Source organism: Solea solea, chromosome 9 (genome assembly GCF_958295425.1).
Source record: "Solea solea chromosome 9, fSolSol10.1, whole genome shotgun sequence".
NCBI lineage: Eukaryota > Metazoa > Chordata > Actinopteri > Pleuronectiformes > Soleidae > Solea > Solea solea.
The window spans coordinates 8,066,954-8,080,703 of NC_081142.1; the positions used below are offsets into that span (position 1 = coordinate 8,066,954).

Here is a 13,750-nt window from a genome sequence, read left to right on the forward strand (position 1 = left end):
AGAAGAATGCATGTAAGGCTGTACATATGTGCCTGTACATATATGGGAAAAAAAATGAGTAAAATCAGCTGATTCTTATTTTCTTATTCATGATGGGGAAAAGAAAATCTCTCAGTGAAACTGAGAGAGGGTTCATTGTTACAGCAGAGACATCGACAGCTTCAGCCGCACAGGCTGAACTGGCTCAGGTTTCAGTGGGCCTTTTTCACAGCAGCCATTTTGATGCGCTTGAGCAGATGTTACTGATCACATTAGTTCATTCATTGAGTTCAATCGGGACAACTAGCATGAACAGAACACAGTTGTCATTTGTCTGATTATTTACACCTGGGCTTCACCTCCAATGACATTGTCAACATGGCTGTGGTGAAAAGGTGCACACAGTTGATGTCTGTGTTTAGATTTCTGGGTCAGCTGTTGCTAAAGATGTCAATTCAATATTGCAATGCTCTACACTACACAACACTACACGTTAGATTTTGGATAAGAGGCTGAGTCTCCAGTAGCTGTGTTTGCTCAGGGGAGTTTCACGTTAGTTGCTCCTGTGCCACAGTTTTAATGAATTTACATTACAAAAGCACTTATGCACATAACGCACTTAAGGTTGTGATGTTCAGTCAGACAAAAGTGTCCCTTGACACAGTGACACTGTACGTGCAGCGGCCAGCATAAGTCTGGACTGATCCGACTTTCTCAACTCACCGATGTCCCAGTTCAGGAGACAGAAGCGATTTCATAACTATTGTGTTGTATTTCAGCTGCTCCAGATGTCTGGGTGGAAGCAGCAGAGAGGAGGCGGCTGCACGTGCCAACCTGGACATGATCTTCTTAGATTGTTACTTCAAAGTCTGTTGACTTTGCAATTTCAATGATTTGAGTTAGTTTGTACCCTGATCTCTCCACTTGATCATGTGGATTATTAAAAAATCCAGCTCGGCCCAGGACTTTTCTTTGCTCTTGTATAATCTGTCTGGCTGCTGTCTGGGCCAAGTGTTGTCAACATGTAGAAGATTTGACTGAAGCATGTTGCTTTAAAGGTGAGCAGAATCAGTATCATGTAAAGGCCTGAAACAGTTTACTAAACTACACTACTATGTGACTAACTTTCCCCCCTGCAGGCATGTAGGAGAACCTATATGGTCGTCCTCTCGTAAAAAAGAAATCCTACAAAACAGGTTCTTTAGAGGTGACACTGACAGCAGATACATACACAGCTATTTTCAAACTTCCCCATACCGTTTTCAAATGATATCATGAAATTTAGACTTTTGGAGAGCTGCACTTATGGTCAGGGTTTGAGCAAATTGAATGAAAAACTAAATCCCCCCAGGGTCTCTGCAGACCTCCTCCTCTCCCCTGCAGGTCAGGCTGCTGTTCTGAGCTTCACTTTTGCTGAAACATTTAAAAGGATGTTGTCTCAGCTTTGTTTTCTCTCAGTTGTCCTTTGAGGCTCCTGATGGATTGACCCGTGGTGGTGTTAGGTCTGGAGCCCTGCAGACCCTTTTCTGAAACACATGGAAGAGCTTTTGCATGGCCCACATATTCAGAACCAAGCAAAGTAGATTGACCTGACAACCCACTGAGTGATATGATGTGAATTCCACCGTGTTGTTCTGTTTCTCACATGCAGGGCAGAGGTGTGGCTCTGTCTCCTGCTGTTCACATCAAGTTATATATGTCTACATATGCAATTTAAAAAAGGGATCCACACACTATATTAAAAGCTCCCGGAAACGTATATTACCAAAGCATGGACATATTTGATCTAACCATATAGGAGAGAACACAATGGAATAAAAAGTATTGGTCAATTACAACGGCAGCAAAATTCAACAAACTTAGGTAGTAAGGCTAGAAAGTATCTGCTCTAATGTTTGACTGACAAGTAAACTTACGAAGAGACACAATCATGATAAAGACGCTGTGTGCAGATTCAGTGTATTGTGTTAAATATTTAATTCTGCATTATAAAAATGTAGTTTTTAACCAATCAATCTCCTCTCCGTCACTCATGACGACAAATTGTATGGAAAAGGAGGATAGGGGATGGATTAGAAAACAAAAACTAAACTTTACAAAGGGTTTTTGGGCCACTTTACTGTGGTTTGTTTTCCAGCCAAAAACGGAGAAGTTAAGACAATACTGGAAGGGTTTTTGGGGTATTCTGACTGTTCCAAACACAGACATAAATTCCTCATGACATACTGTATGTGGTGCAATTAGAAAATCACTTACAGTCCAATCTAATGGATCATAGCTCTGAAAAGCCTGGTGAAAAAGAATCAATTTCTGAATCTAAACAGCCTTTACAAATTTTGAACAAAAGGTCCAATTCCCTATTTAATTTGACAGATTTGAGTTGTATTTTTATTCTACATTTGCGTTTAAAGCAATGACACAGTAAAGAGGAAGAAGCCTAAACTCTTAACTGTATACTTTGATGCCTATATCCCTTTAACAAGCTACAGTTTTCTAAAGCAGCATGTGACTACATTGCATTTAATGCAGAGTAAGTCTTCACTGAAACATCTGTGGTCCACGCTGCTGTTGATGTAGATGTAGATATGAAGGAAGGAAAAAGTGAATGGAAATACAACACAGACACATGGACATGAGGGACAGAGAAAATAAACAACCGATTTCTTGAGGAAACTGGTGCCACTTTGGGTAAATGATGTTAAACAGCATGGGTCTGACACAGAGGATCAGTTAAATATGCGTTTGTGTGTGTGTGTGTGTGTGTGTGTGTGGAGCTCCACCACAGACACTGTGTGCTCACCTACCCACTGTTTTCAGTCATGTTGATTTTAGCTGTTTGTTCTACATCTGGCTATTTGTAGTTAAGAAGTGATCAAGAGGAGAAAAAGGGTAAACAAGATGGTACATTCTATTCCCAAACACACCGTCACCCCCAAGTCATGCCCCCCCACATCTACTTTTTTGATGTTTTGTATTTGTGTCCACTGGGAAATGCGGATAAGCTTTTTGATCTAATTCTGTAAAGTTGTACCCATGTTTTAAAATGTGCACAAACATCTGTTTTGACTTACTTTCATGATTATATGACACCCTCTAGTGGCCAAAATTAAAATAACAAGGAAGTGAGGCGTATTTTTGGGGGGTGTCTTCCATAAACTCAGCAATGTTCCCTAGAACACCTCACTGACTGTGCCTTGCATACATATGTGTTATGTACTGTAACACCTAATGCATATATATTTAAACTGCATTTAAAGTCACAATATAAATATTTGTTTTTGTGTCCACATGAAGTTCACAGGAAGCTGGAGCTAATCCCAGCTGATACAGGGTAATAGGCAGGGTACACCCTGCACAGGTTTGCCAGTCCATTACAAGGCAAACATACAGAGACAAGCAACCATTCACTCTCACACCAACAGGCAATGTAGTGTCCAACGAACCTCTGCATGACTGAGTGAGGACACCAAAGTACAGACCACTCAGTGTTTGCCAAAAGTTTTCTCATCCCTTTCCTCAGTCTAGGCTGCAGGTCAACATGCTGTGTCTACCCGTTCCCACTGGACATTGAGTAACACTGCAGCTGCTGTTTGGAAACGTTACAAGGCATCCAAGTTCAGCTATCAAAATTGTGTTTAGGTCAGGTCTGGTACAATAACGAAGTCTAACAGTATAGGAAGTGTTTACTTTAAGAGTTGCTTCAGTGCATCATGACGACACATATTTCCATCGAGTCCCTGAAATTGACTTTTGTATACGAGGAAGCATTAATGTCATTAGCAGCATTTCAACGATTTTGTTGGTCTTTACCTCTCTAGGACTTGCCACAGTAGATGATATGTATATTTAATTTATGCTGGACACCATTCCAGATACAATCCTCCCATTTATCTGGGCTGGCACAAGGTATACACTGTATGTGGGCCCCCTGTGCCTGGGGTTAGTTTTGGGAGCGTCCAATTGACAATGAGCATGGGGACTTGGGTACCTTGCTTAGGGGTACCCCAGCCCTTGACTTGGTGGGGATCCATGCTGGCAAACATCAGTTAGAAGCCAAGTTCTCTTTCCACTTGGCTATGGGCCGACACAAAATCCAAACAATTTAAAGACAAAATCAATAAAAATGACAATTATATTAACACTAAAACTAAAACAGATGCAAGTTGCAGAAAAATTGCACTGAAACGGCAAATGTCATGTAAAATTTTAATTACAGATTTACACAGTCCAAGGGCATGTATCACACAATTCACTAATTGAATTATATAAATAAAAAGCACACCCTTAGATAATGTGAATGTGACATTTAATTTAAAAACCTTTTCTTCAGCAGGGAAATTTTTAACCAGCCATCTTTATTTTAAAAAATGTGAGAAAGGAGCCAATATAACTGCAACTAGAGGCTCAAAGAGACTGGAAAACTTTCCCCATGGTTCAGACACAAAGTGGGATATGGATGGGAGACTGGTGAGGTTAGGTCCATCAAAACTAACCCATGTGCCTATGTTACATCAAAATTTACAACACATAAGTACATCACATCTGACTCAATGATAAGTACAAGGCAGAGGGATCACTGCATTAACACAACAGTTAAGGTCTTCATCAAAAAATTTACTGAAACTGACAAAAAAGAAACTAATATTTTTTTTTACAAAAACTAGATGGTCACACCCACGTGATATGACCTCCTGAAAGGCTTCTGATTGACGCACATCAGTAGCGGCGACCAAATGCGCCACTCTGCAGCCCGCTGCCCTGCATCAGCTGGTTCTGTCTGTTCAGAGCACCGGAGAGTGACTGAGATGTTCCTGTGTTCATGTAGCCTCCACGACTGGGGAGAGAAAAAAAAAAGGACAATGATCTACACCATCTTCACACACAGCCTGCTCATTTTAGAACAACACATCAAATCAACACTAGGAGAGCTGATAATCACTACACACCCAGACATTCCTCCACGTGCCATGTGGCTCTGGCCTGGAATTGCACCGTCTCTACCTGGAATTGAAAAATAAAACATCAAGGACAAAAACCAGGATTATTCTTCAATGTCAATAAATGAGAGAGTAACAGACCTCTTTTATTTGCTTCTCAAATATTCAGAGGGAAAAATTACTGAACTTAAAAATGTAATCATGGCATCACAATACATCCAAAATATTCATACTTTGCCATGTCCGGTCTCCTTCCATTTTCCGTCCAGAATCCCAGTCTCGACCTCCCTCCCTAAAAAAAATATAAAAATAATTTACTTTTATTTTACCTCCAAACTAACTTTTTTATGGCATTAATTGATGAAAAAGGAAAAGAAATATTCACCTCGAGTTTATGCGCTTATCATAACTTCCACTCCAAGGCTCGCGGCCATCTCTGCCATGTCTGTCTGAGAAGTGCTATAAGAAGAGAAGACACAGTCCCAACTCTTACATGTTCCTGTGTAGTTGTTGCAAATTTAGGCTCAATCAGTAGCTTGATTTCCAAGATAATTTCCAAGGAAAATTCGCATTCATGCATGTTTCCATACAGTGCTGGAAAGCAAATATTGGGAATTAGCTCCCAACATAAGCAGAACGTGGTGCAAAATGGGTCACCACAGAGGGAATATAAGGCGGACCAACTTTCAGACCAGTATCGCCATGGATGCAAGTCCCTGCCTGCTCTTTGTTTGCAGGTGTATTCAGCGCTACGTATATTAAAACCTTCATGAGTTAGTGGACAATAAGTAATGTATCACTCCACTTGTTCAACAAGCACATACGGAACATGAAAAGCGATATGTCAGCAGCTTTTTCCTGCTTAGTCTGCCCGGCATGTTTTGCATAACCATGTCTCGCTGCCTGGTGAAGCTTATTGTCACTTTATAAAGCATAGCTGTTCATGGATGGGTGGATTATTGCCACGTATCACACACACAAACATTTTTAATGGTATTGCTGTTTCAACATACAAAAACTGTACACAGGTGGGATATGGACTAATTAAGTGAATAACTTAATAAGGTCCATATCCTTAAGGTTATGGACCTTATTCACTTAACGTGCCAGACAACATAGCAAAATGTCATGTCATGTCATCGTCCCTGATCAAAGACTGCATTCTTGATGCTTCCTATCAGTTCTTATATTTCCGTGTGTGTAGTCAAGGAATGCTTTGTGTGTGTGAATGTTGCAAGAGTTTTTCTTCACATTTTCTGTTTAAATTCTGATATCTTGGGCACATTAAAAAAGGGGCATAAAACAGGCAGATATAGACCCAGAGTTACAGGAGGAGGTCTCTTACCTGACCATCTCTGTCTGCACCTATGCCACGAGTGCTATCCCGCCTGTCTATCATCCCATCATCTTGGTAACGGCTCCGGTCTCGGTGGTCAAAGTCTTGATAACGTTCCTGGCGGCCAAAGTCGGAGCGGCTATAACGGTCATCCATGGCCATGCGCTTATCAGGCCAATCCTCTTTCCTAGAAACACAAAAGAACAATTCAATTTCATTTGTATAGCGCCAAATCATACCATACATTACCTCAAGGCACTGTGCATAGTAAGGCAGAAACATTACAGTATTATAGAGAAGAGAAACCCAAAAATGTACACATTGAGCAAGCACTAGGCATCAGTGTAGAGAAATAAAACCTTTCCTTTTAACAGGAAGATGTGCAGCTGTTAACAAATCTGTCTATCAAAGAGATATACAAATCAAAGAGCACAGCGGCATGCAATGTTACTACTGTTGACATTTTAATGTGAACAAAGAAGCTAAAGTTAACCTCAGCTTTAAACTGCAGTAGACAGAATTACTGGAAAAATTGTTAATAGTTGGGTTTAATCAGAAAGTTATTAAAATCATGCCAGTGGTCATCTACCTGCCATCCATGTCATAAGGCCTCTTAACCGGACGTCGGTCCTGATCAAAGCGCAACTGCTCCTGCTGACGTCTGATCTCTTCTCGCTCCCGGAGGATCCTTTCCTGCTCTCGCCGCCTCTCATACTCTATCCGTAGCCTTTCACGCTCCAAGAACTGACGCTCCATTCGGTCGGCATCAAGACGCTGCTTCTCAGCCTGGGAATGAAGCAGGTTTTCAGATGCATTCTATGCATGACATCTTTGTGTTAGTTTATAAAATGGCCATACAGAAGCAATGAGAGCAAATGTTTTAATATAAAACAGCCTATGTATATTTTAAGAATGATCTATTTTATCTCTAGGAAATATATTTTAGTATTCTGACAGTACCTCCAGCCAGTGTCTCTTCCGCATCAAGTGTTTTCTCTCCTCTTTCTCCCTGAACAGACGAATTCGCTCACGCTCACGATCTGGCCGGTTGTCACGGTCACTGAAAAGAAAGAGGCAAAGAATCCCTGTTTTGTGAGTAACCAGCACCAAATATCTTTCAAGTATTTAATGTATTGATGAGAAAGACAAGTGAGGAAACTTTCAGGTTATTATGTCAACTGTTGAATCACATGGTCAAACTTAAATACAACAACTTTCTATTGTCCCCCAACGCAGCACTGCTGTAAAAAGGGAGTCACATTGACTTCCAACATTTAAGTTTAAAAAATTACACATTAAATCTCACCATATCAGGGCGGTATTATTGCGTCTAGTCCCTCTAAAAGATACTTACGTGAATCTGCGTCTCTCCACCTCTCTGACCTCCCTCTCTCGTTGACGCTGCCTCTCCCTCTCCCTCTGCTCCTTGATTTGGTCAAATGACAGAATGTCTTTCTTCTCTTTACTGGGAGATTTACGGTCCCGACTCTTTGAGCTCTGGAGCAAAGAAAAGCAAAGTCAGAGGAATAATTTCCTTACACCTCAAGCAGATATTTACATATGCCTACTGTAATTCTAATAAAGCAATTAAAAGCTATTCACTTACTCGCTCCTTGCTTTTGGCTTTGACGCTGATAACAGGCTCTCCCTTGGACTTGTCCATAACTACAGTCCTCTCATTTCTCCCTGTGGAAATGAGAGGGAGTTGTCAATAATGGACAGTGTAGACATTGTGTAAATGTTTTCCAGTGTCAGCTTGATGCATATAACCTGGGTGTGATTCAACTTTTCTCACCTTTGCCATCTTTTCCTTCTCCTTCAGATTTTTCATCCTTACCATCAGTCCTACAAAATATGTCAACAGTGTGAGATCTACCGGAGTCGCATTAAGAATTTGAAACAACGATTCATCATTAAGAGCCTGCTTTTATTTTCTCCCTCCCCAAGGATAACCATATATCAAATCTTTTGTAGCCAAGGAACTATGCCAAGCTATAAAAGTATAGAAACTGACAATTTAAACACACCAAAAATACACATACAACACTAGTCAAAATAATAAGATGCAGAGTCATTTTTCTGACAGACTTAACACAAACAGGGCACAGTTTTGAGATGGTCTTACTTGGAGTCGGAGGAGTGTCTCCTTTCACTGCCAGATTTCTTGGCGTCACCCTTGTCTGCTGGCTTCTTCCCCGCTGGCTCATTTTTAGCCTACAATGTTTGAACACAAACATGTTAACTCACATGAGCAGTATAAATTGGTTCAGTTACAAAGTGAGCGTTTCCCTTAGATTTTTAGAATCAGCAGTTGGGCTGTTGTGTTGGTGTCCATGAAATGCCTCAGTGGTGTGTCACATATTCATTCAAGTTTGAAATGAAATGGCCCCATAATCATTGCAATTATCATTAGGTGGATAATCATCAATGATATTAATGTGTGATATTTTAGAAGTGGTTCTAACAGTGGTGATGTGTACCGCTCTTATTTTCATTCGCTTATCAAGTTGTGTTCTATAAAGCATCAGTATGTGCTACAAGTGAAGTTATTAACTCGAAATGTACCAATAAGAAGCTAGAGGTGTTTATCTGAATGTAAAATAAGTTTAGAGGAGAAACAATTACCCGCTCCACAGAGATCATTTTGCCATGTAGCTCAGTTCTGTGAAGGTGGCTAATACACTTGGTGGCCTCCTCTGTGGATGACATGGTGACAAAACCGTAGCAGCGAGCCCCTGGGCTCTTGGCATTGGTCACCACCTTAGCTCCAACAACCTACATGACATGGAAAAAATACAGGTAAATAAAGGGGGTGGATTTTTTTTTTTTATACATAGATTTTACTTCAAATATAAGTGATAAGTTAAAACCAGGCCTGGTGATAATGGTTAGTTCACAGAGACTGACCTTGCCATATTTGCTGAAAAGGGTCTTCAGATCAGTCGCTCTGGTAGTGGAAGAGAGGCCGCTGACCCACAGATTTCTGCTACTACTCGGTGCAGCAACACCTCCAACTGCTGCACATATACATGAAAAGTTTGTTCTCCATCCAAATGTGTGAGAATAAAATGGAAAAAGTTTCATCCACTCACCCTTTTCATCTTTTGATTCTGTTTTACCATCTTTTTCCTCAGAGCTAAAGACAAAGAAAAAAGCCATAAACATACAGCAGTAAAATCAATGGGATTTACTTGTTTTCAATGATTTAATACAAAAGTTGACTGTGATCAATGACTTATGTACCTTAGTGCCGTGCTTTAACAGTGAACATATGGAACTATATTCCTTGACAATACCAATAAATTACAGGTTAATGAGTAATAAAGTGATTACAGGTGCGTGGAAGGAGTGACGAATGGAAACGGACAGAAGCAGAACATTTTACCTCCAAAAGAGCATCCAATTTTTCTAGTACAAAGGAGCCAATGCAACAGAGATAGCCATTTTGGTTTCTAGTAGACAGAAAGCAACAAACCTCTTTTTCTGATCATCGCCCTCTACAGAAGAGGACTCTTTCAGTGTCGAGGCTGAATCCACAGCAGCTTTCTCTTCTGTCTTCTCATCCTCCTCACCCTTCTTTGACCCAATTTCTGAATCAACAGTTTCACCCAGAGTGCCCTGTTCACTTATACTAACAGCTTGCAAGCTTTTGTTTTCAGTGTCAAATGTCTCTTCGGGGACATTCTGGAGGTCCCCAACCTCTTTGGCGTCAGTTTCCAGAACATCCCTGTCGCTCTCCACGTCTCCAGAGGCGGCTTTGTCGCACTTGGATCCAGTGTCGGATACACTGTCTTCCCCTGCGGTGGTGGCAGCTTGCTCTTCTTCAGGGCTCGTCTCGTGGCTCGGGGGACGATCTTCGATAAGCGCCTCAGATAAACAAGACCCGGCTACTTTGTCATTTTCTACGGATTTAACAGGAATAGAATGGCACAGTTTAATCACTTCTGAAACAAAGCAATGGTTAACGAGGAACTGGCAAGGCCTGGATTAGGAACGTCATGACCACTGGCCTGTGCTCTTAGAACTATGTATTAAAACGATGAAGTAGACCCTGGAGAGAGACTGGAAGAGAACCCAAAGACTGAAGAGCAACCAAGCAACTAGTGCGACTGACACTCAAGTTGAATCACTTCATTTGTTCACCTGATCCAAAACAGACAAAGAGTTCAGTGCTGTAGAGTGTCACAAGACCAGCAGTGCAGCAATCAAGTGTCACTAGAGTCCATCTTCTTTCAAGCTCTGGCTTTCCAAGTGTCCATTTGTGTTGACCAGAACTTCAGCTCAAGTCCAGCATATTCATATCCAGCTGATTTCTGAGTCAGTGTCATTAAAAAGATGCAAAAGCAGAGGAGTCTTGATGTCTTGAATCTTCTTAGTCTTGGTCTTTGTATGGTAACCTAGAAACACTGCAACACCTCAATCCTCGCTGACCATAAAATATAATTGCTGTCAATGTGCATCAAATTGTTAACCACTGCCATTTGACAAATTGGAGAACAACATTGGTAACTTGACCAATATTGCAGTGAAATTATTAATTATGGATAATCAATTTCAGCCCAAAGCCAGCAATTTCCTTTGGGCTTCCAGTCTCTCCTCCTTAACTAAGCGTTTGCATTCCAAGCTCAATAATGTGCAAAGATGTCTCCATCTTTTTTTAAAAACCATTTTCTACAGTACCTGTTTCTTCATTCGCATCATCTGCATCTGGATCCTGAGCCAAAAAAATAAATCTTTATGAATTACACAGTGGAGACTTACTTTTACCATGAAATCACAGGTTGTACGTGCATTAGACAGATTGTGAGGGAACATACCATGTTGAGTGATGAGAATGTCATACAATCCTCCTTATCTATCATCTCAGAGTCGCTCGTCTGCTAAAATACACAAACATAACAGAAATTAACATTAGTAGACAGAATGCTAGTCTAGGGCTGAAACGATTCCTTGAGTAACTAGAGTAATTCGAATTTAAAAAATCCTTGAGGCAAAAATGCTTCACTGCTTGGATATTGAATTACTTGCTTAATAATAGATGGAATGATCAGTAGAACACTTGACTAGTAAAATACTCGATAAGTTGCACCTCTAGTCTAGTCTCACCTCTGGCCCTCCGATTCCATCTTCAGACTCAGCAGGCCCATTGTCATTTTCATTTTCATCATTCAAGAGTGCATCTATATCTCCGTGGCAATAATCAGATTCATCCTCATCATCCTCAGCTGGTATTCCATTGTCATTCTCTGTCTCATCCAGCACATTCATGTCAAGGATGTCCATATCCTGTATGTTTTCTTGATCGTCTTGAGAATCCTCCTGAAATTAGTAAAAAACAAAAAACAATAAAAATAAATGTTGGCAACTTTTTACAAGCATGGATACACATTTAACAACAAAATGGAAATTAATCTTAAGAAACATACATGCCCATCATGACAGTCCCCCTCAACAGCGATATCCTCTGGCTCATCATTTTCTTGCCGCATATCTATAGAAAAACAAGCAAGTAGGCATTATAGCCACTCTACAGACCTGTCTTAAGAAAGAACAACTTTCAGTAGTTAATGAGGTAAATGGTTAACATCAGGAAATATTATAAAAGTTCTCAGTCATCCAAGGTATTGTATTTTCTGGAGAGTAGACATATGCAAACTGACTAGCTTGACTAGTTTCACCACTAACCCTGGAGGATTTTTCAGTTATGGATCTTATTTCATGTTTGAGCACATATAGAAAATACCACAAGACCTAAGCTGCTGATGCACTTAGCAGTTACGCTTGAGGCGTGTTAATGCAGCCTGTCCAGACTCTACCTCTAGCAGCCCGTTTAGGGGTGACATTCGCTTTCTTTTGTGTTGAATCCAGAACCAAAATAATTTCTTCAGGATTTCCACCCTCCTCCTCGATGGCCTGATCATGGAATGAAATGAAACAGAGTGACAGTTTAGTATTTGGCTACACAACAATGTCTCAAAAATTATCTGCATCACATCAAAATATGCAAAATACATGTTGCAAAAGATATATTTCAAAGACTGTCTGAACCGAAATAAATGTAAATTGTAGGGTTGCAAAGATTACTTGATTATTACTCTAACTAAATTAATAATCAACTATTTGATTTTTCATCTCCTTAAATGTGAATATTTTCTGGTTTCCTTGCTATATAACATAGAAATAATTAAAACTTAATAATTTCGATGTGTGAATATTTGAGAGCGTCGTAATTTTCAGGCTCGGTAAACAATGATGATCAAGTTTTTCAACATTTCCTGATATTTTATGCATCAAAAAAAACCAAACTTGACTAACTGAAAAATAATCGGCAGATGAGATAATAGATAAATAGAAAATAGTTGCAGCCCTAGTAAATTTTTCCTTGAATTAGTTTATTTCAGTCAAGAACATATTCCATAAAAGGTAGACAGATAACTGTCATACATCATCTAATTGGTAGGCATAGGAATGAAAGGTGAATAGATTTTTCTCATTTGTTATCAACTTGGAGACGGAGAGCCAATGGAGCTGGGTATAATCCCATTTATTTTCATTTTAACTCATTTAGTTAACTAATTTCAACAGATAGTAAGATATGTTTATTTTTAAAAAGTAGTAGAAAATATGGAATTAATGCATTTCTATTTTCCAGAGTCTGCATGGGCTACGTTAACAGCAATACTGCAAATAATCTAAACTCGAATAATTACACAATAGTTAATTCATTGCAGGTCATATTGAGTAGCCATGTTTAATAAACGTACAACATACTGTAAAATAAAGAAGGCTCAACAACGGCACGACATGTTGATTGTTTAGCTGTTTGGCTAACGGCTAGCATAATCGCGTAGTTGGGAGCTCGCGAGCAAAATACTTTTTTGGTTTATATCGTTTAGGAAGGTGCTTCTGCAAAGTATAGAACTGTTGCAGTGTGTGGTGATTATCTGCCTTGTTAAACCAGAGAGTTGTTGCCAAGTAACCTTTTTCAAACGCTCCGACAGCACGCTCTTCACGCCCGTGGTGTCCAGATTCCGCTTCTTCAACTCGGCCTTCAGATCGATGACTCTCAGCTCGGACAGTCGGCGAACCTCCGCTCCCTCTGGAACCTCTATGTCCGCAGATGGATCAGCCATCGTTTAGCCCGTGAAAATGTAATTGTAAGTATTGGTGAATCTGTATTTGCAACAAATTATGCGCCAACTTTGCACCACTGATGGAGGCAGATATCTAGCAATCTCCTTCAAAATGGAGGCCGTCGGGTTCCTGTGACGTCACTGCGCAGGCGCAGTATATTTGCAGTGCAGCGAGGAGCATAGAGACACTGGAAAACTGAAGACTGAAAGCAAAACTGAAACTGAATTTATCAACAAAAAAAAACTTGTAAAAGACTTGAAAAAACACACATTTAACAGGACAAACGACACAAACAGTCCCTGAGGTGTGATAAATGTGATATGGTATATTCTTCATCCAATCACAATATTTGTGAACATGTGTC

General features: G+C 40.1%; 1 protein-coding gene across 2 annotated transcripts; it reads right to left on the reverse strand.

Annotated features, from left to right (window-relative positions):
• Positions 1 to 4,171: 4,171 nt before the first annotated feature.
• On the reverse strand, positions 4,172 to 13,523 carry safb (scaffold attachment factor B). Of its 2 annotated transcripts, none has more exons than XM_058638405.1 (21): positions 13,233 to 13,523; positions 12,069 to 12,165; positions 11,679 to 11,743; positions 11,359 to 11,571; positions 11,070 to 11,132; positions 10,933 to 10,966; positions 9,728 to 10,154; positions 9,345 to 9,388; positions 9,160 to 9,269; positions 8,878 to 9,027; positions 8,378 to 8,466; positions 8,048 to 8,097; positions 7,859 to 7,938; positions 7,607 to 7,749; positions 7,213 to 7,312; positions 6,842 to 7,038; positions 6,262 to 6,439; positions 5,302 to 5,375; positions 5,150 to 5,208; positions 4,926 to 4,980; positions 4,172 to 4,813 (listed from the first exon to the last, which is right to left on the reverse strand). In XM_058638405.1, the coding sequence occupies exons 1-21, from the start codon at positions 13,383 to 13,385 to the stop codon at positions 4,696 to 4,698; spliced, it is 2,499 nt and encodes an 832-aa protein (XP_058494388.1). In that variant the 5' UTR covers positions 13,386 to 13,523; the 3' UTR covers positions 4,172 to 4,695. The 2 variants fall into 2 exon arrangements, with proteins under 2 accessions (XP_058494388.1, XP_058494387.1); XM_058638404.1 differs by having other exon boundaries at positions 6,842 to 7,068.
• Between the last annotated feature and the right edge of the window lie 227 nt (positions 13,524 to 13,750).